A 27999-nucleotide genomic window follows, 5' to 3' on the forward strand; every position below is an offset into this window, starting at 1 on the left:
AGTTGCCTTTTCTTGAGCATTCTTTGGCACTTTCAGCCCCCATTCACACCTATGCGAATTAGATATGCATTTCCCCGCATCTAATTCGCATAGTAGGAGAATGTGACTGGCTTCCTATGGAGCCGGTTCACATATCTCCGGGGCGGCTGTGGAGATTCACCATCTCTTCCAGGAGCCCTTGTTCTTCTTTACACTGAAGATAATTCTTAATGACATTGGCCGCATGTTTGGGGTCATTGTCCTGGTGCAGAATAAACTTGGGGCAATCACTTATGATGATGTGGTATGATGGATAAGTATCTGCCTGTATTTCTGAGCAAGTGCACCTAGTAGAATTGATTCCGGCTTGATGCCAAAGAGAAGTCACACCAAATATTGACTTGATTAAGATTTTTCTTCTGTTCATTGACGTTACATTTTGTAAATTGATAACAATTAAAATTATATACTTTTGAAAGCATTCTTACTTTACAGCATTTCTTCACAACTGTGTAAAACTTTTGCACAGTACCACAAATCAAATTGGTGTTCTTGCGACCATACACAGCCCTCAGGGCCAGTTCACACAATGTTAATGCAGTTAACCACAATGACACAGAAAACGATTTTCTGTGTGTGATGTTCTCACAAGAAAGCAGTGTTTATGCGTTCCAGAGCTGTACATTATGAAACATTTGCATAATGTCGCACTGCTCTAGATGGCCCTGCATGACACCATACTAAGCGCAGCACACTGCTGTACAGTGAAATGAAGTGTGACTTTGTACTCTGCATCAAAAACAAAATAAACCTCACATCATTGTCCCAAGATCCCAAGTCAAGTGTAGTGTGTGGGCAGCAGCATTTTGTGGCTGCAAAGCTAGTGTAGTGTAAATGGGCACTCAATCCCTTATAGCCCTCAGTTGCTTTAAAGACTTACACTGAATGAGGCCCCAACTGTTCTCACGTTTGTAAACTCTTTACTTCCCTACATATTTTTGGCCTGTGTCCTTGGAGTAAAATGTTATAGTTCATATTTTAAAGGAATAATTTACCTTTACCAAAAAGACTGCCTTATGCAGATAAAAATAAGCTGTGCAGCTTTGACCAAAGTTGAATACTGCCTGTGCTATAGGTGTAGGCCATTTATTTACCCAATGATGCCTGACTGAAAAACTCCTAGGACGTTGCCAAGAGAGGCTCAGCTATAACTGTTCACCTTCACAGGAGTGAGCCTTCTAATTCAAACCCACTCATATCACCTCTCTCCCTGACGCTGTAGCTTGGAGTTCAAGGTTTGAGAGCTCTCTCTCCTGTGATGGTGGCAGTGATCAGTAACAGCTAGGTGTCTCTTAGCAACGTCCTAGGAGTTTTCCCATTCAAGCTTCCTGAGATACATAAATGGCCTACACCTATAGCAATAACATTCACATTCTGTCAAAGCTGCACAGCTTTTATGTACAGACTTTAAAGTTAACTGCGAAATGAATAAAAATTCAGACACACCAACATTTTGGTGCCCGAAACATATTGGCTCAAATTTGTTTTTGTTTCAGGTTTTGCCAATTTAAAAAAAAAAAAAAGTGCAGAAAATGCCGATTTTGCAGTGATTTTACTTGTGCTTATAGGTTGCATGACTCAGAAACCGCATCAAAAAAGTACCAAGGGTGCATTCTTGCTGCATTTTCAATGCGCTTGTTTTTAGCTTTTCTTGCACTAAAGGTGCCAATAATAGCCGACAAATTCATATTCTTTTAAATTCTAGATATCAATTAAAAGGGTGAATACAAACATATAAAAGTTTTGTCTGTAGAAGCAGCTCAATGTTATCCTGTTTACATGCACATTAGGACAATTACAGGCATATTTTAAGCTCAACATTTAGAGGCAGGAAAAAAAACCTTCTGGTTTGTGTTTCTGATTGGAGATTTCTGGCAGGAGAAGAAGAAGAAAAAAAAAAAAAAAAAAAAACACACATAAAACTCTCCTAAACTTTGTACAAAAAACACTATATGGGTGTTTTCTTTTTCTGCCAAGGGAACTCACATTTTTATAAGCCCAGTTTGCAAGGAGCCTCCTATAAAGGAAACAAGGGTTGCCACGTTTGGCATCTGAAACGTGGAAATCTTCAGCGTCTGAACCCATTTTTTGCTTGCGAAGAAAAGCTGTTAAATGCAACTGCCTGAAAAAGGGCAATAAACAAGGCTGCATACATGGTCACATAGGATAACATTGAATGAGTTCATGGGAAGTTAAAAAAAAAGACCAAGTTAGACTTACCGGTAACTTGTTTTCCAGAAGTCTTTCAGGACAGCACCTGAGAGATAGCGACTCCTCCCTCCTCGTTAGGAAACACCTTCTTCCTCCAGACTTTAAAGGGAGGCGCCTCCCTACCACACCTCAGTTGTAGAAGAGAACCTCCGGCCCCGGCTGGAACACATAAACACATACGTTAGTCACAGCGTAGCATAATACAATACCATAGGGCGGGATGTTTGCTGTCCTGAAAGACTTCTGGAAAACAAGTTACCGGTAAGTCTAACTTGGTCTTTCCCAAGGCGTCTTTCAGGATAGCACCTGAGAGGATAACAGAGATTTACCCCTTAGGGCGGGACAACAGCTTGCAGGACCTTTCTGCCAAATGCCTGATCGCTGGCCGAAGTGAGGTCCAGTCTATAATGTTTCACAAATGTGTGAAAACTCGACCATGTCGCCGCCTTGCAGATCTTCTCAGGGGTGGCACCAGCTCTCTCTGCCTACGTAGACGCCAGAGCCCTGGTTGAGTGTGCACAAATTCCTGCTGGAGGGGATAATCCTGCCTGGGAATATGCCTCCGAGATAGCTAATTTCAGCCATCTAGCTAAAGTAACTTTAGAAGCTTGAAAACCCTTTTTTCTTCCTGAGAAAAGTACAAACAGTGAATCTGAATGTCTGAAGGACTCCGTCCTTTCTAGATAACTCAGCAGAGTCCTCCTGACGTCCAAAGTATGGAAAAAAGTCTCCTTATTTCCTTTGGGGTTAACACAAAAGGTTGGCAGTACTATGTCCTGTATACGGTTCTGAACTGAAGCTACCTTCGGTAAGAATTTTGCATCTGTTCTAAGAATAACTCTGTCAGGAAAAATGGAAAGATATGGTTCTTTAACTGACAGAGCATTTAGCTCACTGAACCTGCGTGCAGAGACAATGGCAATCAGAAAAACGGTTTTTAATGTGAGAAACCTAAGGGAAGCCTCCACAAGAGGCTCAAAAGGCCCCTTTGTTAGAGACTGTAGGACTAACGACAAATCCCATCTAGGAAAAACCTTAATCGGAACTGGCCTAGATCTTTTAAGGGCTCTAAATAATCTGATCACCAGCGGATCTGAGGCCACAGATTTCTCTAAGAACACTGTCAGAGCTGCTACCTGCACCCTCAGGGTACTAACTGCCAGTCCCTTGTCTGCTCCATCTTGTAAAAACTCCAAGATGGAGACAAGGCTCCCTGGCACCTGGGCGGCTGAAAAACACCAAGTTTTATAACGCTTCCAAACCTTAAAATGGATGGCCCCCCGTAACCCTTTTCCTACTTGCCAAAAGGGTAGAGACCAAACGGTTGGAGAACCCCTTGCTCCTAAGGAGCTGCCTTTCAGAAACCAGGCCGTGAGGGCCAGGCTGGCCACTCCTGGATGGTTTACTGGGCCCTGCAACAACAGATCGTGCCTGAGGGGCAGATGCCAACAAGGCTTGATTGCCAGACCTAGAACTGTCGAAAACCAGGCCCTTTTTGGCCAAAAGGGCGTGATTAGAATAACCGGCACCTTCTCCCTCTGAATTTTCTTAAAATTAACGGGATTAACTGAAATGGGGGGAAAGCGTAGCAAAGACGAAATTCCCATGGATAAGCTAGCGCATCTGTGCCCAGCGAGCCATCGCGACTGTCCAGGGAAAAGAACTGGGGAACCTGGGCGTTCACCCTTGAGGCGAACAGGTCCACCTCTGGTAAACCCCATTTCCCGGCAATCATTGCGAATACCTCCGGGGTTTAGAGACCATTCCGCTTCCTGAATAGCGTTTCCGCTTAGGAAGTCCGCTAACCTGTTTAGATCCCCTTTTAGGTGGACTGCTGATAGGGATAACAAACGTCTTTCCGCCCACCGAAGAATCTCCATGGCCAGTACCTGAAGCGACCTGCTTCTTGTACCCCCCTGTCTGTTTAAATAAGCCACCGCCGTGGCATTGTCTGTTAGGACCTGGAGGTGATGGGACTGAAGTTCCTGAACAAACAACTCCAGAGCCAAGGCAATCGCCTTGAGCTCCCTCCAGTTTGAGGACCTTATTGCCTCCTCTTTGGCCCAGGACCCCTGAGTGAAACGTGTTCCTAGATGGGCTCCCCACCCCCAGGAACTGGCGTCGGTTGTTAGTCTTTTCTCGACTGGAAAAGCCCAGACTAACCCCTCCGATAAGACATCCTGTCTTTTCCACCACCATAGGGACCTTTTTACCTGGGTTGACACTCTTACCTCTGCCTCTAGGGATGCCACTGTGTGCTCCCGAGATTTGAGAAGGAAAGCCTGCAGACACCTGAAATGCATTCTTGCCCACTGGACTGCTGGCATTGTTGAAGTTAGAACCCCCAAAGCTGACATAACCTGTCTTACTGTCAGATTTTGGCTGGTCTGTAATAAAGACACTGCACCGGAAATCCTGTCCTTTTTGTCTAAGGGAAGGAAGATTTTTTGACCCACCGAATTTATTAGATACCCTAAAAACCGAATCTCCTGAGATGGGTTTAGGGACGACTTTTGGAGGTTCAAAATCCACCCCAACGTCTCCAGATGGCTGCGAGCCCTGCCTAGATTGATCTGCAATTCCTCGCTGGATGGGGCGAAAAACAGCAGATCGTCTAAATAAGGAATAACTGCGATTCCCTGAAGTCGCAGCGGCGCTAAAGCTTCTGCCATTACTTTGGTAAAAATTCAGGGAGATGATTGAAAGGTTATGTTAAGCATCCATCTTGTTTCTGTCAGCCATCTTAATATTCACAAACTTCCATTTCAATAATATGTACAGTTTGAACACCCCTTTAACTTCTCAGATAACTGTCTCAACATGAGATTCTTCTAACTCGTGTGTTCTCACACACTTATCTATAACCTTCACACTGTTTCTCAGCATCTTTTAGCTACAGAAGGAATTATGTATCTTTTCTTATATTAATTCAGCTAGCTTAGAACAAAGAACAATAGCGTTTTTGTCTTGACCAGCTGTAATCGTCTTGATGTCTACTGCGCATGTCTTATTCTGTATGACGTAAAATATACTATATCAATTGCTTTGTAACAACTCAATACAATTAGTTCTCGAAGGACGCCATGGTGTGTGTGTGGTTTTATTTGTCCTTTGAGAATTGATTCCAGATATATCTGAATTTATACAATACATTGGATCTAAGGTCTGAGAGGTTGAAGGGACCACCCTAGACACAGGATTAACCCTTACAGAACTGGGAGCTCGTCCCGGGATGGATGTTTATTTACCCTTAATGGACGTGGAAAGCTGCTACTTTTAACGGCTCGGTAAGTGAATTCTATTCTTATTGAGTGAAATTGACTTGCCGGAGTCCAGGTGTCAGGTGTGTGACTTGGCTTCCATCCCACAGAGATTGCTGTTGGGTTATAGAACCTCTCATAAGTATACATAAGTTGACCGGTCATGACCTTGGAGGTCATATAGTGTTTTGGGGACACTTGTAAAGGTTTTGGTGACCTTAAAAGAAAAGATTTTGGTAATCTTAGAAGAATAGGTTTTGGTGACCTAGAAAAATTTACAGAGTACTCTAGAGTTTTAGTTCTGTTCGGGACAGAACTGGTGACTGATGATCAATGTATTGTGTAATCTTTGTGTATGATTGTATAACTGCTTTTGCTTTAAAAGTATCACGCTGAATGAATTGCGTTGAGTGTGTATATGTGGACTGCTATTTTGTTTCCAGAACCAAAAGGCATACTTGGTGAGTAGTATTCCCGGAGGTTATAAAGTTATAATTTGGGTAAAGTTATTTTGTGAAAGGTAAACAGATTAATGTACATTGCAAGTTAAATTCATCTGTGGTTTAAATTTGTCTGAAACAAAACAGCAGGTCCATGAGCAAGATTGTGTGTTTATTGTATGTCTGAAATACTCTTGAACTTGTTCCAAATTTATTCTGTTACAGTCTTGAAGTGATTGTAGCTGTATTGGTATAGAAAAAGTATCACGGACAGTACTGATTTCTTTTTGGTAAAGGAATCTAGGTTGAGGTATTGTCTAATTGTCTGATTCACACCGTTGTCTGATTGTCTGCACCGTTAGGTGGCAGTCAAGCATGATAAATTGTTTTGTTTTCATAGGAAAATTAAATGTGCGGAGCAATACCTAGTTAACCCTTGGATGGATCATATGGCAGGATGGACAGAAAGCCGGTTTGGGTATTCTGACAATTTTGGATCCATTATTGATCCAGACTTTCCTGAGTAATCTCAAATCCCATACGAAAGGAAACTTTAGAGGCAGAGGAAATTTTAGAGGCAGATTTAAAGGCAGAAATGGAAGAGGGATGAGTCGCTCTAGAAACAATGGATGTTTCAATTGCGGCGCTGAGGATCACTGGGTGAGTCAGTGTCCTCACCCCACCGCTACTCAGACTCCCGATTCCAGCTCTGTCCCTAACCAGACACAACAACCACAGGCATCCATCCAACAAGGTCCAACATTTCCAATCAAATGGGGAAATCAACAACAATGATGGGGTCCGGAGGGTAGTGTCCCAGCTTTTCCTTTTGTCTCAGATGATTTCACTGACAGTCCAATGGTTGCTATTTCAATAAATGGGATACTCCTCCCCTATCTCGTTGATAGCGGGGCCACTAGGAGTACTATTTGTGAAGATCATTTCAGAGGCAAGTGGGAACCAGCGGAACCCTCTTTGGGAATTAATGGGATACTGACAAAAACATATAGGACTCCACCCCTACCAATAGAAGATGATGAAGGGTACACCATATGCACACATTCTTTCAGGATAATACCAAGGTGTCCTGTAAATTTGTTGGGAAGAGACTTGTTTGGGCCACTAGGAATCACAATTAGAACCAACTCAGAAGGAGGTCTAGACATTTCCTCAGATAAAATCACTATAGTAGCATGCAAACCAGGTTCATTGATGCTGTCACAACAAAATAGTGAAGAAGATTTTGAGGATATAGACCCCCAGGTCTGGTCTACATCAGATCTGGATGTAGGACTTGTTTCATGCACACCATACAAGGCCACTCTCAAAGAAGGTGCATTTCCTATCTATCACAAACAGTATCCACTCTCTAAAGAAAAGATGGATGGCATAGTGCCAATGGTGAAAAAGTTTCTGCAGGATGGAATCCTGGAGGAAATTATTTCTCCATACAACACACCTGTTAACCCTGTAAAGAAGCCGGATGGCTCCTTCAGATTTGTACAGGACTTGAGGGCCATAAATGACCTCATAGTCCCAATAGCACCCATTGTACCTGATGTTCCATCTCTACTGTCCTCCATTCCAGCAACAGCCAAATGTTTTACTGTGATTGATTTAAAGAATGCTTTTTTTCTCTGTCCTTGTAGACAAGGAGACGAGGCCACTCTTTGCTTTTACTGTGTCGATTGACCAACACAATCGCCAGTTTACCTGGTGTAGAATGCCCCAGGGATATATAGACTCCCCTGTGGTCTATTCTATAGTACTCCAAGCCACCCTCAGGCCTTGGACTGCCCCTCATGGTTCTGTACTGTTGCAATATGTTGATGATCTTTTGATTTGTAGTTCTTCAGAGGAGGACTGCCGAGCTGATAGCCTATCCTTATTGAAATGGTTACATACGTGTGGTCACAAAGTGTCTAAGAAAAAATTACAATGGTGTAAACAGGAGGTTGAGTACCTAGAGTTTGTGCGGTCTCCGGGAGTTAGGAAAGTCAGTCACAAAAGAACTGTTGCTATAGTGTGTCTGCCCCGCCCACTTACCAAGAAAGACCTGCTAACCTTTCTTGGAATGATTGGTTATTGCCGCCAATGGATACCTGACTGTTCTTTCTATGACAATATATTGAGACAAGCAACCCTCTCTGAAATGTCTGATATTGTAAAATGGTCTGATGAAATGTTAAATGCTTTTACCATGTTGAAAAGTGCAATGGTTACCAGCCCGAGCCTCGGCCTCCCTGATTTTAGCAAAATGTTTCACTTGTTTGCTAGGGAAAATTGCAGAACCATGGCAGGAGTACTGGCCCAGGAACATGGTGGGAGACTGTGCCCAGTAGTTTTTTTCTCAAAGGTGGTTCCAGTACAGGTGCAAGGCATGCCTGCTTGTCTCAGAGCGTTGGCTTTTTGTTCTATGGTTGTAGAGTTGACAGCACCATTTACCTTGGGCCATAACACTACTTTACACACCTCACACAACGTTACCACACTCCTCAAAACTTTACATACTCAGCATATGTCAGCACAAAGATTGAGTGGGTATGAAGTCATCCTCCTGTCTAATCCAAACCTGAAAATAAAAAGTTCAAACATAAACTCTGGCCCAGCTCCAATTTTGAATGCCTTATTAGGTCTTAAAGGAGAACAGGATGACTTACCACCACGTCATGACTGTACACAATCAATACATCAGGACACTTCACCTAGAGCAGATATGCTTTCAGTACCAATTCCTACTGCACAAACAGTTTTTGTTGATGGCTCTTGCAGCAGACCAAGTGATAATGTCTATCATGCAGGATATGCTGTTGTCCAACTGCCGGATACTGTCCTCGAGGCCAATCCAATACCCTATCAGTCTGCACAAGCTGCTGAATTGATAGCATTAACCCGTGCATGCCAGCTGTTTGCAGGAAAAGAGGTAAACATTTACACTGATTCCAGGTATGCTCATGGTGTGGTTTGGGACCATGGTGTAATATGGCTTCGCAGAGGATATGTGGCAGCAGATGGAAAGAGCATCTCACACTCTGACCTAGTCACAGCATTACTAGATGCAATTCAGTTGCCTTCAAAACTAGCTATCATGCACTGTAAGGCACATACAGGCCAAATGACTGATATAGCCAAAGGTAATGCACTAGCTGACAGAATAGCTAAAGAAGCTGCATCTACACAAAAGGCAAACATTCAAATGCCCATGCTAACACCTCAGCCATGTTCCCTGAAAGAGACACATTGGCTCACGGAACTACAGGCTTTTGCCACCCCTGATGATATTGCGCAATGGAACTGTGATGGGATGGTACAAAAGGATCCTAAAACAGGATTAATCTGCAAAGAGGGGAAGCCGTGTATTCCTGTTGCTAGCGCCCCCCTGTTCATTGCACAATACCATGGACTGGGTCACAAGGGATGGCATGCCACATGTGAACTTCTAGATGCAGATTTTTCATTGCAGGATTACCTAATCTAGTCAAAGCTTTTGTAAGGAGATGTGTCACTTGCATTAGGAACAATCCAACAAACCCAAAGAAATCAAAGCATGAACATCTTGAATACCCAACAACACCGTTTACCCATTTACAGATAGACTTTACACATATGCCCAAAGAAGGAAAGAAACAACAATATCTTTTGGTTATCGTGGACATAATGTCACGCTGGCCCAAAATTTTTGTCACCAACAATGAAAACGCACAAACTGTAGTGAAGATCCTCACACAGGAAATTATTCCTAGATGGGGGTGTCCATTGCAAATAAATTCAGACAATGGCCCAGCTTTCACAGCTAAAATATGCCAAGATCTTGTAAAAGTACTAAAAATAGACTGGAAATTTCACCTCCCCTACCATCCACAAAGTTCAGGAATTGTAGAAAGAATGAATAGAACAATTAAAGACAGGATAAGGAAAGCTACGGGTGGGAATTTTGGCAAGTGGAAAAAAGTTCTCCCAGCTGTATTAGCTGAAATCAGAATGACCCCTCACAGTGTGACGGGTTATTCCCCCTTTGAGGTGCTCATGGGTAGGCCATTCCCCACACCGTGGGCTAATCATCCCTTGATGGTAGAGAAAGGTGATTTGGAACAAATACAGGAGGAATATGTAAAAAAACTGATTGAAACTCTTGATATTGTCGAAAGAAGAGTTGCTCGCACCTCTCCTTCTTCTTCACAGGTACCAACCCACCCGTTCCAGGTCGGTGATCAAGTTGTGGTCCAGAGGCTTCAGAAAGGTCGAAAGCCGCAAGAGGTTCCATTCGGACCAGTGACCAAAGTGGTAGCCGTCACCAGGACCGCCATCCTTACAGAGGAAAGTCCTACTTGGATCCATGCCAGCAGAGTAAAGAAGGTTGATCTAAGCCCAGGAATTCAAGAAAGGCTGAAAAGAGGTGAAGCAGGTGTTTTAAGTCCTCAAAAGACAAGCACAGACCTAAAGGACAGTGATGTCACTCATTTCACCACAGACTTCTGGGAAGGCCTTTTGCCTTCTGGTGATGTTTCTACTTCTGATCTTTGTCCCAGTGTGGATAATAACTAACTGTATTTTTCATCCTGAAGACTTAGGTGCCTTGAAACTCATATGTGGTAAAAGCGAAATACACACCAACCATACTGACTTTCACCTCAGAAATCGCAGTAAAAGAGATGTCTCTAATGAATTGATCAAAGAAACAAGTTTTTCTGGAAAAATGTTACTGTTAAAATTTAAATATGCTTACGCTAGAAAGTCAGGATATGAAAAATGCTGGATTTGTAGTAAGTTGCACCCAGAAACTGCTAAAATCCCACTCTTAGCTGTCCCTCTGAACCTCAAGTCATTATTGGAAAATACTCTAGTCTTAAGTATTAAGAATGTCTCGGAAGGGTACCGCAATCAGAGTATTATGTTTTACACTTTAGGAAAGACACATGAACCTGAGTGGTGTGTTCAGTTAGGCAATACATCCAACGGAATAGGTATGTGTTCCAAGTCTGTATTTAACATTTCAAAGGGTATTCCCTTCCACACCAGTAACATTATCATAGGTCATATGTGTAGTTACAAAAATCAATCCCTTAACAACACCATTAGTGAACTTACTACATACAGGAACACAACCTCTGGGATACTTGTGAGTAAACTTGTTAGTGCTGCATTTGAGGCTGGAACTGAGCCCCAACGTAGTTCTCTAAGAAGTTTTTCATTGGGAAACAATACATATGTATGCTGTGCTAAAATTTGTTACCCATGGATCCCCGCAGGAGTGAAAGGATGGTGTTATTTAGCACAGTTGGTACCAGTCATGTCAGCCCTAGGCCAGAATCAGGAACATCACATACAAGTTACTTCAAGTCCAGTACATAGGTTAACTTATAAATACAAGAGAGAAACCCCACCTATGTTTTCTACTTCAGATAAGTCATGGACATGGTTTCCATCCTGGACAGGATGGGGCATAACCATGATGGACAAATTAAATAACTACACTAGTTTAATAAATGATGTTATGGAAAAAAACTCCCAAGATATAGGACTACTCAATGTCGAGCTCAAAGCAATTAGAAGACAACTAGAGTTACACGAATTAGCTATTGAAAGCATGAGTGCAGCTCTGACAGGTTTATGCGAAATGACCCAAGATTATGAATGTTGTACATGGTTTCACAATACCAGCCTGGAAATCCCAGACTACTATGATGTTATTAATCAACACCGAACACAGGTAAATGAATTAATGAAACAAGCAAGGGACATAGGTAATTATGGATGGAACCCCTTTTCTAGTTTGGGTTTAGGTGGAATGTTTTCATGGTTAAAGGACATAGTGATTATGATTATCATAGTACTATTGTTAGGATTGATAGGCTACCTGATTTTCAAGCTTATTCTACTTTGTATTAGCAAGTGTACTACACCAGACCAACCTTCTCACGCATATACACAATATCTGCAGCTTTATGTAAAAGAATATAACAAACGTAGCAAGAACCGTAGATTTCAGGAGGCTGCGGATCTGTAGAAGTCATTCCATGACTTAAGAGGGGGTTGAAAGGTTATGTTAAGCATCCATCTTGTTTCTGTCAGCCATCTTAATATTCACAAACTTCCATTTCAATAATATGTACAGTTTGAACACCCCTTTAACTTCTCAGATAACTGTCTCAACATGAGATTCTTCTAACTCGTGTGTTCTCACACACTTATCTATAACCTTCACACCGTTTCTCAGCATCTTTTAGCTACAGAAGGAATTATGTATCTTTTCTTATATTAATTCAGCTAGCTTAGAACAAAGAACAATAGCGTTTTTGTCTTGACCAGCTGTAATCGTCTTGATGTCTACTGCGCATGTCTTATTCTGTATGACGTAAAATATACTATATCAATTGCTTTGTAACAACTCAATACAATTAGTTCTCGAAGGACGCCATGGTGTGTGTGTGGTTTTATTTGTCCTTTGAGAATTGATTCCAGATATATCTGAATTTATACAATACATTGGATCTAAGGTCTGAGAGGTTGAAGGGACCACCCTAGACACAGGATTAACCCTTACAATGATGACAACACCCCCCAACCTCAGGAACTTCTGAGCCTGGGGAGAGATCGGAACATGTAGGTATGCATCTTTTAAATCTACCGACGCCATAAAACATCCTGGCATCAACAGATTTCTGACCGAAAAAATTGAGTCCATTTTGAACTTCCTGTACCTTATGGACTCGTTTAACGGTTTTAGGTTGAGAATCAACCGAAATTTTCCTGTCGGTTTCTTTACTAGGAAAACATGGGAATAAAACCCCTCCTGCTGTTCTTGCAGGGGTACCTGTACTACTACACCCTGTTGCATCAGTTCCTCTAGAGAGGACTTCATGGCCAGGGCCCTTACCGGGTCCCGCGGGGTGTTGGTAATCAGGAACCTCTTTGGGGGGTTGTTGACAAACTCGAGTGAGTAACCCTGCACGAGAGTGGTCAGGATAAACTGATTTGAAGTTATCCCTGACCACCGCGGCAGAAATTCTTGTAGTCTTCCGCTCACCCGCAGAGACAAGTCATTGCGATTTTTCGGCCTGTGTAGGAGGACGGAAGAGAATTCCGCCTCTACCCTTCGGCTTCGGGGCGGACCAACTTTTCCTTCTCCCCTGCAACTTGCTGACCTGATCATGAGTTTTTTGAGGTCGAAAAAGACGTTTTGGTACCTGCTTTTTCTTTTTGACCGGAAAGGATCTTTTCTTTTATCGGCTGTCCTGTCAAGAATATTATCGAGGTCAGGGCCGAAGAGCAAGTCCCCTGAAAAGGGTAACCCACACAGCTTATTCTTTGAAGCCGAGTCACCAGGCCAGGTTTTAAGCCATAAGGCTCTTCTTGCAGCATTAGTTACAGCTGCTGACCTGGCTGATATCTTAATTGCCTCAGCTGAGGCATCTGCAACATAAGCCACTGCCGTAATCAGGGTAGGAAAAGAATCTAAGATTTCCTATTTGGGGGAATCTGCAGCTATATGTGACTTTAACTGCTTACTCCAGCATTCTAAATTTCTGGCTACACACGTTGTGGCCATTGCTGGTTTTAAATTGCTCATAACTGATTGCCATGATCTCTTGAGCAAAAGATCCATGCGTTTGTCCATCGGATCTTTCAAAACTCCCATGTCCTCAAAGGACAGATCCGTGGACCTTGAAACCTAGGAAAAGGCGGCATCCAGTCTGGGCACCTTGTTCCACACTGCTGCAGGGTCCTCCTCAAAAGGAAAACGCCTTTTGTGGGCTTTGGAGAAAAAGGGCCTTTTCTCTGGATCCTGCCATTCTTTCCTAATGGCCTCAGAGATGACCGGATGAACTGGGAACGTTCGGCCCTTAGGCACATCCAACCCAGCATACATGCGGTCATGGAGTGATAATTCCTTTTTCTCCTCACTTAAACCAAGCGTAGCATGAATGGCTTTAAGGAGCCCATCGACCTCTTCAAGGGACAGTTTGAATTTAGAGGGGGCTACCTCAGAATCCTCCAACTCCTCTTCTTTAATGGAAAGAGCAGCGGACTGCTTTTCCCTATCTGAAGGGTCTTCAGGCAGAGATTCCAACACCGGGATTGAGAGAGACCCCTGGGAAGACTCTGAAGTGGAAGGCTGACTAGCAGCCGGGTTTGCTAGTGAGTCACGAAAATTCTGAATCGTGGCGTATAGCTCCTTCTTTACAGAGGCCACCAGATCCTCACATACAGAGGCTGATTCCTCCTTAACTAAAGAAGTAATGCAGGGACTGCATAGGGTTTTCTGCCAATTTTCTCCCAGCTTGGCCCTGCAAGAAGGACATCTTTTCTTTGGGTCAGAGCTCTTAGCCTATGAAGAAAAAAGACAAAAAAGGGAAAAAAAACAGGGAACCCCTAGTGAGACCCAGTCTCAGCCTTGATAGGGATCACCACACAGGTGCACTGAGAAGAAACCAGTCAGCTTCTAGTGCCCAGACAGGCCCCTTGCCACCAGGGGGGAAAGAAAAAAGAGAGCGAGACCAAACGCCAGGAAATAAAAGAAGGCAGACTTTAACCGCTGCCTCTTACCTGGGCTTTGCTGGTGCCTGTGCCTGTCCCCACCGCTGCAGACGCTGAATCTTCCATTACAGGTGTGCAGAAATCCACTTGTGGCTACACGCCGCCTCCGGACTCCAATAATGCAGCTGCACCGGACCAGAAGCGGAAAAAAGGCACCAGCACCTGTCCTCCCTCCTCCCCCCTGCGTCCACGCCGGAAACGACGTTTCAGCCGACCCGATGACCCGCTCTGTCACTTCCGGCGCGACCGCCAGAAAAAATATGGCGGCGGCACACTCGCGCCGCCGCGCCTACGAACGTGCGGGCCACCGAGTCTTCGGCTCTCTCCGAGCACAAGAGGGGAAGAGGAGCCCGCTTGCTACCGCTGCCGAGGCCTGGGTAGGTCGGGAGGACAGCGGGTCTCTAAAGGAGGAAAAAAAGGGAAAGAAGCCTAGTCCCTCAGGAACACCTGAGAGAAACTGACTCCCTCCCAGAAGATGTTCCCTCCGGGCCGGAGGAAACACAATAACTGAGGTGTGGTAGGGAGGCGCCTCCCTTTAAAGTCTGGAGGAAGAAGGTGTTTCCTAACGAGGAGGGAGGAGTCGCTATCTCTTAGGTGCTGTCCTGAAAGACGCCTTGGGAAAATAAAAAAGCATCCAACTGCCTCTGAACGTACCTTTAGCAGAATCCTGTGTTCATGAGGCCTAAAGCTGCAGCAAGCAACCCTTTTTAAAAATGCAGTGCACAGACATGAACAGTAAGATATGATTTAAAAGGTGACTTTTCCCCACGTGCTTTTAAAGCACCAAGAATGTGTGTTTAGTGCAGCAGAAGTGCACCAGTGTGAACGGGTCATCAGCCCTTGTTCAAATTGGTGTGATTTGTCAGGCAATTTGACAGTTCCAAACAGCATTACAAGTCACACCCCACTGCTAGCAATGGAATCGTTCAGGTAGCAGCGAATTTGACAAAAGGTTCCTGGACTACTCCCCCCTCAGACTTGCATAGACTTCTGTTAAAGGAAGTAGCAATGAGATCGGAAGTGCAGGTCGCGCTGATCTGCTGAAGTAGATCTATTTTAAAACTGCACTAGTGTGTGAACCAGGTCTAAGCCCCCCCCATTCACATTGGGCAGATGTCAGATTTGGCATGTCTGTGTGGCGCTGCAAAGTCACTGCAGAAAAACCACGTGCGTTTTTGGCTCTGTTTCAGGGCCAAATTCAGGCATAGAATTGGCCCCCCGATTTGTCCCTGAAATGGGGAACAGGGACGCACAGTGCTCCTGTGCGTTACACAGCGTGTTGTAGTGTGAACCCAGGCTAGTTTATGGTAACTCGGAGGATGTGCTGATCACAGAATCCTTTGTTTTTATCTCCCGCTTATTCTTCCAACCTCAACAAATTAGAATGTTTTTGGGTCTTGCCTCCTAATGAATTTACTCTTTTCCCATTGCACAGCCATAGCTGCCCATGGGAATGTTTTTTTTCAGATGAGAGAGATGGCTTTCAACTCACTTTTGTTCTGATTTCATGTTTCTCCCCAGAATTACTTTGTATCATTGTTGATTCTTTTGTTTATTGGACCTCTTTCCATGATGAATTTTGACACTGCGGGGAGAATTTTTCTTTGCAGTCGGCACAATTTGTTGTTGCAGTTTTATGGCCTACACTGGCTGCTGGTATTACCTGAGACAATATGTTTTAGGCCCCTTCATTTTTATTATTCATGTATGGGGCAACAATATAGTGCATTACTGGCCTAAAGATGTGCATGGTATTGCTCAGCGTTGTGCCAGTTTTACCAATCTATTGTTTGGCCCAACATTGTTCCCCTTTTCTGCTTTTGGCCCGTAACATACTGTTCTTGTTTGGAGCCGTTTCCCCTGCAAGGTGAATGCCCAGGTTTTCAAATCTGGCCACAGGGTTGGTGGCATTGTTGTCTGCCACCGAGGTCTTGAAGGATTTTACGGTGAGTATAAAAAAAAAAAAAAAAAAATACTATCTCCCTCAAGGCGTAGGCCTGTACTACAATCTGTCTGATTCACCTGGAAATGGTGGTAGACGAGACCGCCATGACTTTTCAGACCAGCCACCGAAACAAAAACAAGGAGTCTGACTTCCGAAAGGGAGCCGCGGCAGACAAATACACCCTCAGAGCCCGGACCACATCCAGGGAATGGAGGGCCACCTCTTTAGGATGTGTCTGTTTAAGACACAGAGATGATAACACTAGAAGGGATTTGAACACTACTCTCTGTTCGAGAGCATTCAATCCTATGCCTTGTAAGCTGAGCATCCCATGACCTTGAGAAGCCTGCTATTTGAAATGCATCCCCCAGCCTCTCTGGCTGGGGTCTGATTCGTAATGTTCCATCTGAAAACAATTGGTCAGTTATGAAGAACCAAGAATATTCTGGCACTGTTCAGCTGAAAAGAGACTTGGCTCCCAAAGCACCTTTGACCATCAGGAGGATGGATATTCCCCTTTACTGAAAATTTTCCCGTCGCTATTGCAGACAGTAAGAATTGAAGATGGACTGGGACAAGTTGGTGGTTGAGAAACCTACAGAGCATGCAATCTCCCAGGGGTCCGTTTTACTAAATGAATGTAAACACCGCAAGACAAGAAATGTATTTGTGGCTGGATCACCAAGTGAAGTAAAGAGAGAGACACACATCTCCAATTTTTTTAACCCTTTCATGACTACGCCCATTTCTTACATTTGGTGTTTACAAGTTAAAATCTGTATTTTTTTTTTGCTCAAAAATTACTTAGAATCCCCCAAACATTATGTATATTCTTTTAGCAGAGAATAAAACAGCAATTGTTGCAATATTTTATGTAACATGGTATTTGTGCAGTGGTCTTTTAAACGCAACTTTTTTGGGGGGGGGAAAAAAAAATAAAAAGTTACCAGGTTAGAGTTACAGTGGAGGTCTAGTGCTAGAATTATTGCCCACATTCTGACAAATCACAGCGATACCACACGTGTGATTTGAACACAGTTTACATATGCCGGCAAGACCTCGGTTTTCATTGCTGCGCTAGCTCGCAGGGCACTTTAAATTTTATTTAAATGCATTGGGATCACTTTTATTGACAGGTACTCTTTATGGAGGGAGGACATACACACACAGTTTTAAAATCAGCACCACAGGATGACTCACCTGTACAGGGATGACGCCTGCATCTGCAGGCATCATCCTGGTATAACCCCCTAAAGCCGAGGTCACATATATGTGTACGCTTAGAAGGAAGGGGATATAGATGGAGATTTTTTTTTGCATTCACCACATTTAAAGTGGACCTTCCGCAGCACAGATAGCCTAGCCTAGCACGCCTACACCCTGGGGAGCTGGCAGGCGGAAACATAGTGGCACCAGACACATGCAGTGGCTTCAGAGAAGAGATCCCAGCACCACAATGCTGAAGCCACTGGCTACCAGAGTATTCTTACTGTGCAGACCACCATATAAGGCAAGCAGGGGGAAATATTAAAGGGGGAGGGGGGGGGGGTATGGGGGTTGAAGTCCCTTTTCAGGGATCGATAAGCTACGATATATTGCATTCTTGTCTTGGGGTTTAATGTCACTTTAAAAGATAAGAGGATCATATCAAGACTTCTAGAAGAAAAAAATAAGTTATTCTTGAATTGTCAGAAGTTCTCATGTGCTCTTCATAAAGTGACTAGAAGATGATGAATGCCCAAAATGTGTAAATACAAGCACACATGAATAACTGAATAACCACACAATTACAAAAAAAAAAAAAAGTTTATTTATAGACCTTTTGGCATAATTCAACAAAAATATATGGTTAGCATTAGGTGCACTGCATACATTCGTTTAACTTGCAAGTGCAAACAGCAGAAGGCAGTAGAGAACACTTTGCTCATCTTTGGCAGCCAACCAAAATAAGCCCCTTAAAAGATTTTCATGAGGGCTCACGTGTAGACTATTGCAATACAATCTAACCCCAAAAACTCATTAAAATCAGGTACATGAAAAAAAACATGAAGACTGGAGAAATTGAAACAAAACCTAAAGTCAAAACTCAAAGCGAGTGACTAAATCTGTACTTTGACAACAGTCAGTCACACAAAAAATAAAATAAAAAAAAAAAGGGGGGGGGGGGGGGGGGCGCGGACTCACTTAGGTCACCTCTTGCCTACAGCACCACTGAATGGATCCCAGTGCACATTTTGCAGCACGCACCTAGAAGACCCTAGTTCATCATACAAAGGTAGAATAGAATAAAAAAAAAAAAAAAAAAAAAAAAAAAAAAGTTCTAAATATTTAAGCAACAGAAATGCACATATAGCAGCTTACACATGTATTTACAGTTTCACAGTTGTACAGATTGTGAGTCCACATTCCAATTTCACCTTGGAGGGATGTAAAACACCCCTAAAATCACATTTAAAGCTCAGCGTGATCAGAAATGCATCATTTAAATACTGTACTTTAAATATACAAAATAGGTTGTAACATTTAAAGCATAAATGGTGTAATGCATTTGAGTGTGTTGCCGGTTTCAACAAATGGAACCAGTTGATGGAATAAAGTTCCTTATACCATCTGGTACGTAAGAAACTCCATGATTTTTGGAGGCACCGGCAGATTCTGGACTTGACTTGTAGTCATCACTCTTCTTATTGCCATACGACATAAGTGCTGAAGGCTGGAAACATACGTGGGAGTCGCCCAGAAATATGCATTTCCATCCTGAGTTCTGCAATTTGAAAGAAAAGAAACGAATTTAACATCTGCGGGTCACTGGCACCTCTTTTTACAGGTATGTGCTCACTAAAGAAAGTCTAAAATATTGGCGGTATACAACAGTAATTGAGGGGGGGGGTTGAGAAAGTAGCTGCATTTTAAAATGGCTAGAGAGCCTAAAACATCTTAACACTTTCCTTGCATAAGGGAAATGTTTAGGTATTTACATCACCCCACATGACCCCTTACACATAACTGAGCCTTCATTCGGTCCAGCAATGTGGAATATAGAAAACTGCGCTATCCAAATTAGCTATTAAACAATGAATTGAACCATTACAGTCTCTGGATGAAGCACATGTCCAAATATATGGTGGAAAAAACACCTCTGATCCACAATTAGTGTGAGGAATCACCATCACATGGAAAGCCCTTACCAGGGGGCCAACCCACACCAGCATTCAGCTAGAACCCAGCCACAGCCTCTGACAGAATAAAAAGACCCCAGGAATGCTTCTCAGATACTGCAGGGTGCTGGGCTCCTTCCATAGAACACGTGACGTCACTGCACGCCCTTCTATGGAAGGAGCCCAGCACCCTGCAGTATCTGAGAAGCCGTGGCTGGGTTATAGCCGAATGCTGGTGTAGGTTAGCTCTCTGGTAAGCGGCTTTCCATGCAGTGGTGGTGACTCACGCTCAAATTGTGGATCACAGAGGTGTTTTTATTCAGCCATATATTTGGACATAAGCTTTATCCAGAGACTGTAATGGTTCAATTCACTGTTTAATACCCAATTTGGATGACTTTTACCCTCCGGTCTGCCAGACCTGGTTGGACTCATTACGGGCACAGTTTTTTTCTATTTATATTGGGACAGAGCTGCTGCAGACAGGCACATCACTCGACCATCACTTTCTGGACTCACAGGCTTAGCCGAGGCAGTGGAAGCCATTGGCTCCCGCTGCAGTCAATCAAAGCCAGTGACAAGGGCGAGCCCCCCCAGTGTGTCTATGGATGCAGAGGGTCTTGACATGAGCCCCCATAAGAAGAAGTCAATTTGAAAGAGGCGTGGCCTGGAAACATGTTACCAAGCTCCGTGACATCACCTCCTGTTTGATCACATCCTGTCCTCACCCGTGTTCCACTGATCACAAATACTGCTTCCTGTTCTGAGGCTGCCCGATGACCCCAGCTACCACACTACCCCCCCTTGCAACAGCGCCATCTTGGAGGCTTCCTCCTTCCAGCTGCAGATGCACCAATAACTAGCGCATGAGAATATCCATACACTGTTGCCAATTTGTGTGTTGTCGCTACCTTACTACACTTAGATTGGTGTCCCCTTGCTGTCTCTTGGCTAATGCAGGTGCCACCCATGCAAGTGTATACACTGACAGTTTTTTGGTGTCCTCCCCAGCTAGAAAGCTTTGAGAACCATGAGCATAGCTCTCTTTATTTCACACGAGTTGCCAATTGACTGTTTAATAAAAGGTTTATACTTTCACTAAACTAAAATCTGCATACTTTCCGAGGGAAAAGCACACGCCCACATTAGTGACACCTATCAGTACCAAAAGCATGCACGCCAATTTTACTAGCAGGCTTGCTGCAACAGGGGGGATCCTGGAAGATTTCAGAGCTGACTGGACACATACACTCTGAGAAGATTATGCAGGTAAGGAGGTGTTGCAGCAGTAAAGGTAGGCGATAGACATTGTAACAGTGAAAGTGGTAAGGCAAAGTCAGCAATGACTGACCAAAGATAGAAAATAGAGTTACAGCAATCTTACCCAGCAGCTAGAACACTGCCATCAGTAGAAAAGGCACAGCAAAGACCTTTATTTAGAGGTGCAACTTCAGTTGGGTATGTACGATCAATGCGCCAAAATCTCACCAACCTAGAACAGCAGACACAAATTTTACTAAATAAGCTGCACAGATATGTAAATATCAAACAACCAATTTTTTCAAATGATTGTATTAACGCTGCACACCAACTCACAACCAGCTTACATAGAGGTTGAATACAACTGCCTGCAATTTTTTTTTTTTTTTTATAAATACAATCCAGTTTAAAAAAGGGAAGCATTTTGGATACAAATATGGACTTGTTTTGTAAAAGTGTACTCTCAACATCGTGCCTGCCATCCTTAAGCCTACCTCCACTTTTAAATCAGTGATGTGGAACAAGCATGTAGGCAGTGGAGTGTCAGGGCACATGATGATATGGACAGACATGTAAGAATACTCCTCTCTTACTTATGTCGCCAGAAATCCCAGAACAGTATAATTGGGCTTATCAGGTTAATGCCATTACTACAAACGTGCATCCATAGAGCATGTTATATATAATCTGAAGAATATTATGGACACATACCTGTCGTCAGCAAGACTGGCAATGTGTACTCCGTCATGACTAAACGAGACAGATCTCACCCATCGACCATTATCTCCTCCTGCAAATATAGGTGTGGGCGGAGGAAATAAGTGCCTGTAAAAATATATAAAAATTAAAACAGTTAAATTTGTCTCATGGGCATGTTGCAGGCTTCAATGCATTTTACATTTGCTCTAAAAAAATGACAGAACCTAACGCACACATTAAAAAACAAAAAAATAAAAACCGCCACCACACAGGAATCGTAAATATGCACTTTTAATTTTAGTACTTCTGACTAATAACTAACTACATGCCTGCTCTAAGTGAGCAACTCATTAAGAAATTAAGACATGAACTGATAGCCAGAAGTAACTTAGAAATGGATAGGTCCTATGGTTTCAGATTTTTATATTGAGTCGCATTTGTACAAGTTTCCCCAATTTACTTTGTCGAACTCTTGGATCAGTCTACTCCATAACGAAAATTTGTCAGAAGGGAAACGTGTCCAATAGAGCATGTAATATGGTACAGAATAAAAATGTAAAAAGGAGGAAGAGGGAGGGAAGAAGAAGGAGGAGCATCTACTGTACTGAACAGTTTAACCACGAGTTTCCTAAATGGTATAGCTGTAGATAAATCTCAGGAACCTTCGGAAGGCAAGATAGTTTCTATTTATGCACAACTAGGCAATTTGTCTGACTTGTCTAAAGCAAGTTAATAAGCAGTGATCCAGCTCTATAGAAGTATAAGCCCCTGTACACACGGTCGGAGATTTCCACAACCAAATCTGTCAGATTTTGTCCGTCGGATCTTGTCCGAAACTGTTGCATACACACGGTCGGACTAAGTTGTCGAAAACTCCGATCTTTCAGAACGTGATGACGTAATTTCGTTACGATGGGACTACGTTCAGGCTAGTAGCCAATAGTTTTGATGTAGGAATTTGATCTGAGCATGCGTGGCACTTGGTCTGATCAAAATTCTCTACACATGAGCGGAGTATGTCCGATCGAACCAGTTGGTCGGGAAATATTTCCAACATGTTGGAAAATTGGGTCCGACGGAATCAGTCCGATGCATACCACACACAGTCGGATTATCTGATGACACGGTCCAATAGGACACATTCCGACGGATTCTCCGACTGCGTGTACAAGGGCTAAGAGGTAGTAAGGTGTAAGCAGTTAAATGGTATAGAAATTTTCAGGAATCTGTAAGCAATGGATATAAAGTATCCAGCAAATAATTCAATGGAATTGGTACAGCGCAGCAGAAGCACCACCTATTAGGCCAATACAGAGCAAATAGAATGTTTACAACAGCTTTTGGAAAAAAAAAAAAAAAACAAGGAGGAAAGTTGGGTACCCGTCAGAATAAAACTGCAGTGACCAATAGTGACCCCAACAAGATTGTTCCCCTCATCTTTAACCCTGCATAAGTGAATGCCCTTAAAACCCAAATCAAATATAAATTCACTGGCCTGGTGCAAGCTGAGCAGCACGGCATAATTCTGAATTTAAATAGGTGGTCTACAGAGTAGACTGTAGGATTTCATGGCTCTAAAGCAGCCCAAATAGACGATATAAAAAATAAAATAATAAATAAAAAAATAAAGTCATATCTTACCCAAGTTCAAAAAGAATAGACCCAATATGGGGATCCCAAACATAAACCCGGGTATCATAGGATGCAGTAGCCAGCAAAGCTCCATCAGGGGAGAACTCACATGCTACCACATCATTGTAGTGCCCTTCTAGCTTACGAATCATAATGTATTTATCCATGTCCCACAGAAACACCTGAAAAGGAAAACACAGTTGTTATAGACATGAAATGGGAAGCACACTAGCTGACAGATCTACGAAGCTAACACTATTTAATAATCAGATTATTAATTAACCAAAATACTGTAACTGCTCAGTGTCATACCCAATAGATTAAATGGTATAACATTAAAAAGTTAAGCATGCAAGAACTAAAAATCAGCTCAAGTTAAACAGGTTACTGCTAAAAGCAAGTTCTATTAAATGCACAATATAAGATAAAAACAGAATTTGGCTTTATGGCTAACATAGGAACAGATAGGTTCTTTACAACCCCTGTTTTCATTGTTTTACAATAATAAATCTATTTGTACGAACATAGTATAAAAAAAAATTAATTATATGGTTACTCCAGTTGTACTCCCTTTGAGAGAATAAGTTCACTTGTTACAAAAGGCTTGCATCACCAACGTGAGCCCAGGAAGACAAACAGATACTGCAAGAAAAGAGAGAATTGACAGCCAAAAGAAATCACTTTTGGCAAACAAGACAAAGACAATACAGACTAACGCCTTACTTTAACAAACATTTTTATAAAATCAAAAATGTATAGCCTCAGTCACATTTTTATATATTTCTATTGTGACATATCATGCAAGGCCTTCACAAGTCAGACTATTAGTAATACAGTGAAAGCAGACTATACTTTTCATATAAATGCAATTTATAACTAGGAAACTGCTTACAACTATAAACTTCCATTTAACTGGAGTATTAGGCTCCATGCACACTGGACGTTAAAATGTTATAAAAACACCAGTAGCTTTGAGTCTTTCAACATTTAACTTTTTTTGCAATAGCGTTTATTAGCAATTTTCCCACCCCACATTTGAGTGTTTATACATTTGGCGTTTTGTGGTTAGCAAAAAAGACTCCTGAACACAATTTTATGGCGTTCAGAAAACAGCCCATAAACGCCACTGCTGATAAACAGTCATGTGTGCATGGACACATAGGATAACAAAAAGGGGAGTTTATGGGCCATATATTAAAAAAAAAAAAAAAAAAAAAAAAAAAAAAAAGTGCCCAAACTCCCAAAAACAGCTGTTTGAGCTTCAGTGTGCATGGAGCCTTGGACAATGAATGTAAATACAATCTAAAGTACAAATAATGAAAAGAAAGAAAAGAAAAGCAGAAAGTGGACATCAACCAGCACCTGTGTACGTACAGTACACCTTGCAGTCGCAAGCAAGGTTACTTCGTCCTATGGCATTGGTCGTCCCCAGCCTGGTAGCCAGAGATGCCACTCTCTGCCCAGCTAACACCACTGTGCTCTCCTGTGTGTGGTGCCAACTTAACCTCAATCACACCCACATTGCTGCCACCACCTGTGACAGGGAAAGCAAGAAGCTTATGGAAAACACACAGCCTATAATAGTAAAAACGTTAACAAAAAATTATGCACATCAATTATCAAATACATTATAGCCTACAACTGTACTGCTCCTTTTGGGGGGGGGGGGGGGGGGGGGGGTGGTTGGGAGTTTCACATTAGTCTAACTAAAACGCAATTTTTTCATAAAACAAAATGCCTATATTACAGAACAAAATACACATTAACTAGCGTGCATCAGTTCAATTGTGCCATATGGGCTAAAAAAGGAGCAGTAGCCTGCACTATATTTAGATTCTTCATTATATCATTTCTGGCAGCTGCTATTAAAATTTCATTACCAACAGGATTTAGAAGGAATGTGCATTTCCAGAACTATTTATTGGCTTTGATACACATTAAAAGTAAATCTAAAGCCAAAATTTTCTCTTTCAACCTTGGATAGAGTAGGAGATTGGCAACACTTTCTCCAAGCTCCCCCCCCCCCCTCATGTGTCTCCAACTGTGAAGAAGATTTCCGTTCACTTGCCATCCAGTAGACTCGATTGGAAGTAAAAGGAAATCTCTCTCCAAAAAAGGAGGAAAATCCCCTCAGTTGTCCCAGTACCAAGTACTCCACTACTAGGTTTCCCCTCTCTTGTTCTGGTGACAACTCAAATTTGGGATATTCCCTTACAACGATCAGCAGGATACTTGGAGAAGGCAAATCTTCCCAGTAGGGAGACAAACAGCAATACAAACCCTGACATGTGCAACTTCTACGCTACCCAAAACTTAAAAAGTTGGCTTTAGATATTCTTTAACCATATTAGCATGTGCAAAGCAAGGATGAGTCTCATAACACAGGGAATGGATACTGCCATTTTGACTAAGATATCTGAAATGGATCAGCTTGCCAAAAGCAATGCAATTCATGGATTTATGCCATTTTTATATTCTCATCAAAGTTTAATCATGCATTTAAATGCTTCACATCAAAGTGCTAGATTACAAAAGGACACTGAGCAAAGACTTATGCTAGGATTGTAAATCTAACTTTAAATGATGCATAAATACAAAATAAAGGTACTTTGACACTTACTGCTTTACCAGCTCCGACGGAACATAAAATGGAGGAATCAGGGGAGAATGCACAGCAATATACCCAGTTTGGGTGTCCCCTTAACACTTTCATCATGTTCCCTGCAAAAAATATAAAAAGCAAAATACAATTTAGTCTCCAATAAAAAGAAACATATGGCAAAAAAGACCAACTGATATTCCATTTGTGGATGTGAGAATGGGAAGCAGGGAGCTTAGTCTCATGAGATTTACGTATTAGAGAAAAATACGATTTTTATAACAGCTTACCTGTAAAATACTTTTCTTGGAGTACATCATAGGACAGAGCCTTATTTACTTGGTGGGTTAAAGCTACCTTCAGGTATTGACACTGGCGCGCACACACACACACACACTACAGGAAGTTGACTCCCCTATATAACCCCCTCCTCCTTCCATGAGTACTTCAGTTTTTTGTAGCCAATATACTCAACCCCATAAAAGAGGGGCGGGACCTCTGCGTCCTATGATAAAATCCAAGAAAAGGATTTTACAGGTAAGCCGTTTTCTTTAGGACACCGAGCTTTGAGTATTTACAAAGTGGGGCGTCCCATAGCAATGCTACGTGAGGGGAGGGAGACAACCCGTAGGGCACCCCCAGACCTTGAGGACTTTTACTGCTGCCTGCAACACTGCGCCAGAAAGCGATATCCTTATTCCTTCTTACATATAAGCTTCCTAGTCAGAAGGACTAAGGGAACATGCCGTAATGGTTCAAATGGTGGTTTTTGGAATACTGACAAAAGTAAATGCAAGTCCCAAGGGGGGTTAAAAGTTGATTTAACTGGCGGATTAATCCACATCATCCCTTGCATAAAACCCCGGACTAAAGAATGCGTAGCAAACGGTCTTTGAAATAAAACTGATAAGGCTGAGACCTGGCCCTTAACAGTACTTAAGGCTAACTTCATCTCTACACCCAATTGTAGAAAGGCAAGGATTCTGCCTATAATCTTAGAGCCAACCTTTGGATTCACAAAATAAATATTATATTATAATATATATATATATATATATATATATATATATATATATATATATATATATATATATATATATATATATATAAATAAATAACTCACACAAGCTTTTTAAAGTCCAATATACAGCTCTGGAAACTGGTTTCCTTGCATGGATTAAAGTTGAGATAACAGACCTGGAAAGCCCACGTTTCTTCAGAATGTGGGTTTCAATAGCCAAGCCGTTAAAATTTAGCATTCATAAAAGTAGGATGGAATATCAGCCTCTGCGATAGCAGGTCTAGCCCAAGTATGAGAGGCTAAGGTCCCTCCACTGTCATCTTTACGATCTCTGCGCACTATGACCTTCTGGGCCATGTTGGTGCTACCAAAATTACCGGCTTTCTTTACAGCTTGATCCTGCAAAGAAGTCGAGGCGGCAACTGAATCAGGGGAAGGCGTAGATCAGTAAAAAACTGTTCCCATGGGGTTACCAGCGCATCTGTTCCGTATGCGAGTGGATCCCTTGTTTTGGACACAAAGATCAACTTCATGTTTAATCTGGACGCTAGAAGATCTGCGTCTGGAGTCCATCTTTGGCAAACAGCCCAAAACACTTCAGGGTGAAGAGACCATTCCCTTGGGAATAACTGCTGGCAACTTAGATAGTCCGCCTGCCAATTTTCTACTCCTGGAATGAAAAATGCCAATAGGGATGGGACATTCCTTTCTGCCCAAGTTAGGATATGGTTCACCTCTCTGAGCTGAGAGACTCTTGGTGCCCCCTTGGTGACTGATATAGGCCACAGCCGTGTCATTGTCGGATTGAATCCACACTGGGTAATTCTTTAACCTGAAGGTCCAGGTTTTCAAAGCCAGATACACTGCCCGAATCTCAAGGATGTTTATGGGCAGGGCTCTTCCAAATTTTGACCAGGAGTTTTGGCTCTCCTCTAGTACTGCACCCCTGCCTGAGAGGCTGACATTTATCAATACTACTTTCCAGATTGGTCTGAAGGATTTTCCCCTTCAGCAAATTCTGGCTTCGTAACCAACTAAGACTTTAATCCAATCTTTGGACTTGCCAATGCAGCTGTCCCCAAAAGTGTCTCATCTTGTTCCAAGCAGAGAGGATTCTGTTTTGCAACAGTCTTGAATGAACTGGGCATAGGGACTGCATCGAATGAAACTACCATCTTTCCCAACAACCTCATGCAA

The 27999-nt window shown here is 42.5% G+C and overlaps 1 protein-coding gene across 1 annotated transcript in view; it reads right to left on the reverse strand.

Annotated features, from left to right (window-relative positions):
• Positions 1–18220: 18220 nt before the first annotated feature.
• WSB1 (WD repeat and SOCS box containing 1) overlaps positions 18221–27999 on the reverse strand; it is a 32145-nt gene continuing 22366 nt past the window's right edge. Inside the window, exons 5-9 of the mRNA XM_077482406.1 lie at positions 25803–25903; positions 23192–23364; positions 21563–21676; positions 20976–21083; positions 18221–19197 (exon numbers count right to left, since the gene is read on the reverse strand). Coding sequence (XP_077338532.1) covers positions 19035–19197; positions 20976–21083; positions 21563–21676; positions 23192–23364; positions 25803–25903 — 659 coding nt within the window. The 3' untranslated portion in view covers positions 18221–19034. The remainder of the gene's footprint in view (positions 19198–20975; positions 21084–21562; positions 21677–23191; positions 23365–25802; positions 25904–27999) is intronic.

This window comes from Lithobates pipiens, unplaced genomic scaffold (assembly GCF_037356315.1).
Source record: "Lithobates pipiens isolate NorthernLeopardFrog02 unplaced genomic scaffold, aLitPip1_a1.2 Scaffold_16, whole genome shotgun sequence".
NCBI classification, from domain to species: domain Eukaryota; kingdom Metazoa; phylum Chordata; class Amphibia; order Anura; family Ranidae; genus Lithobates; species Lithobates pipiens.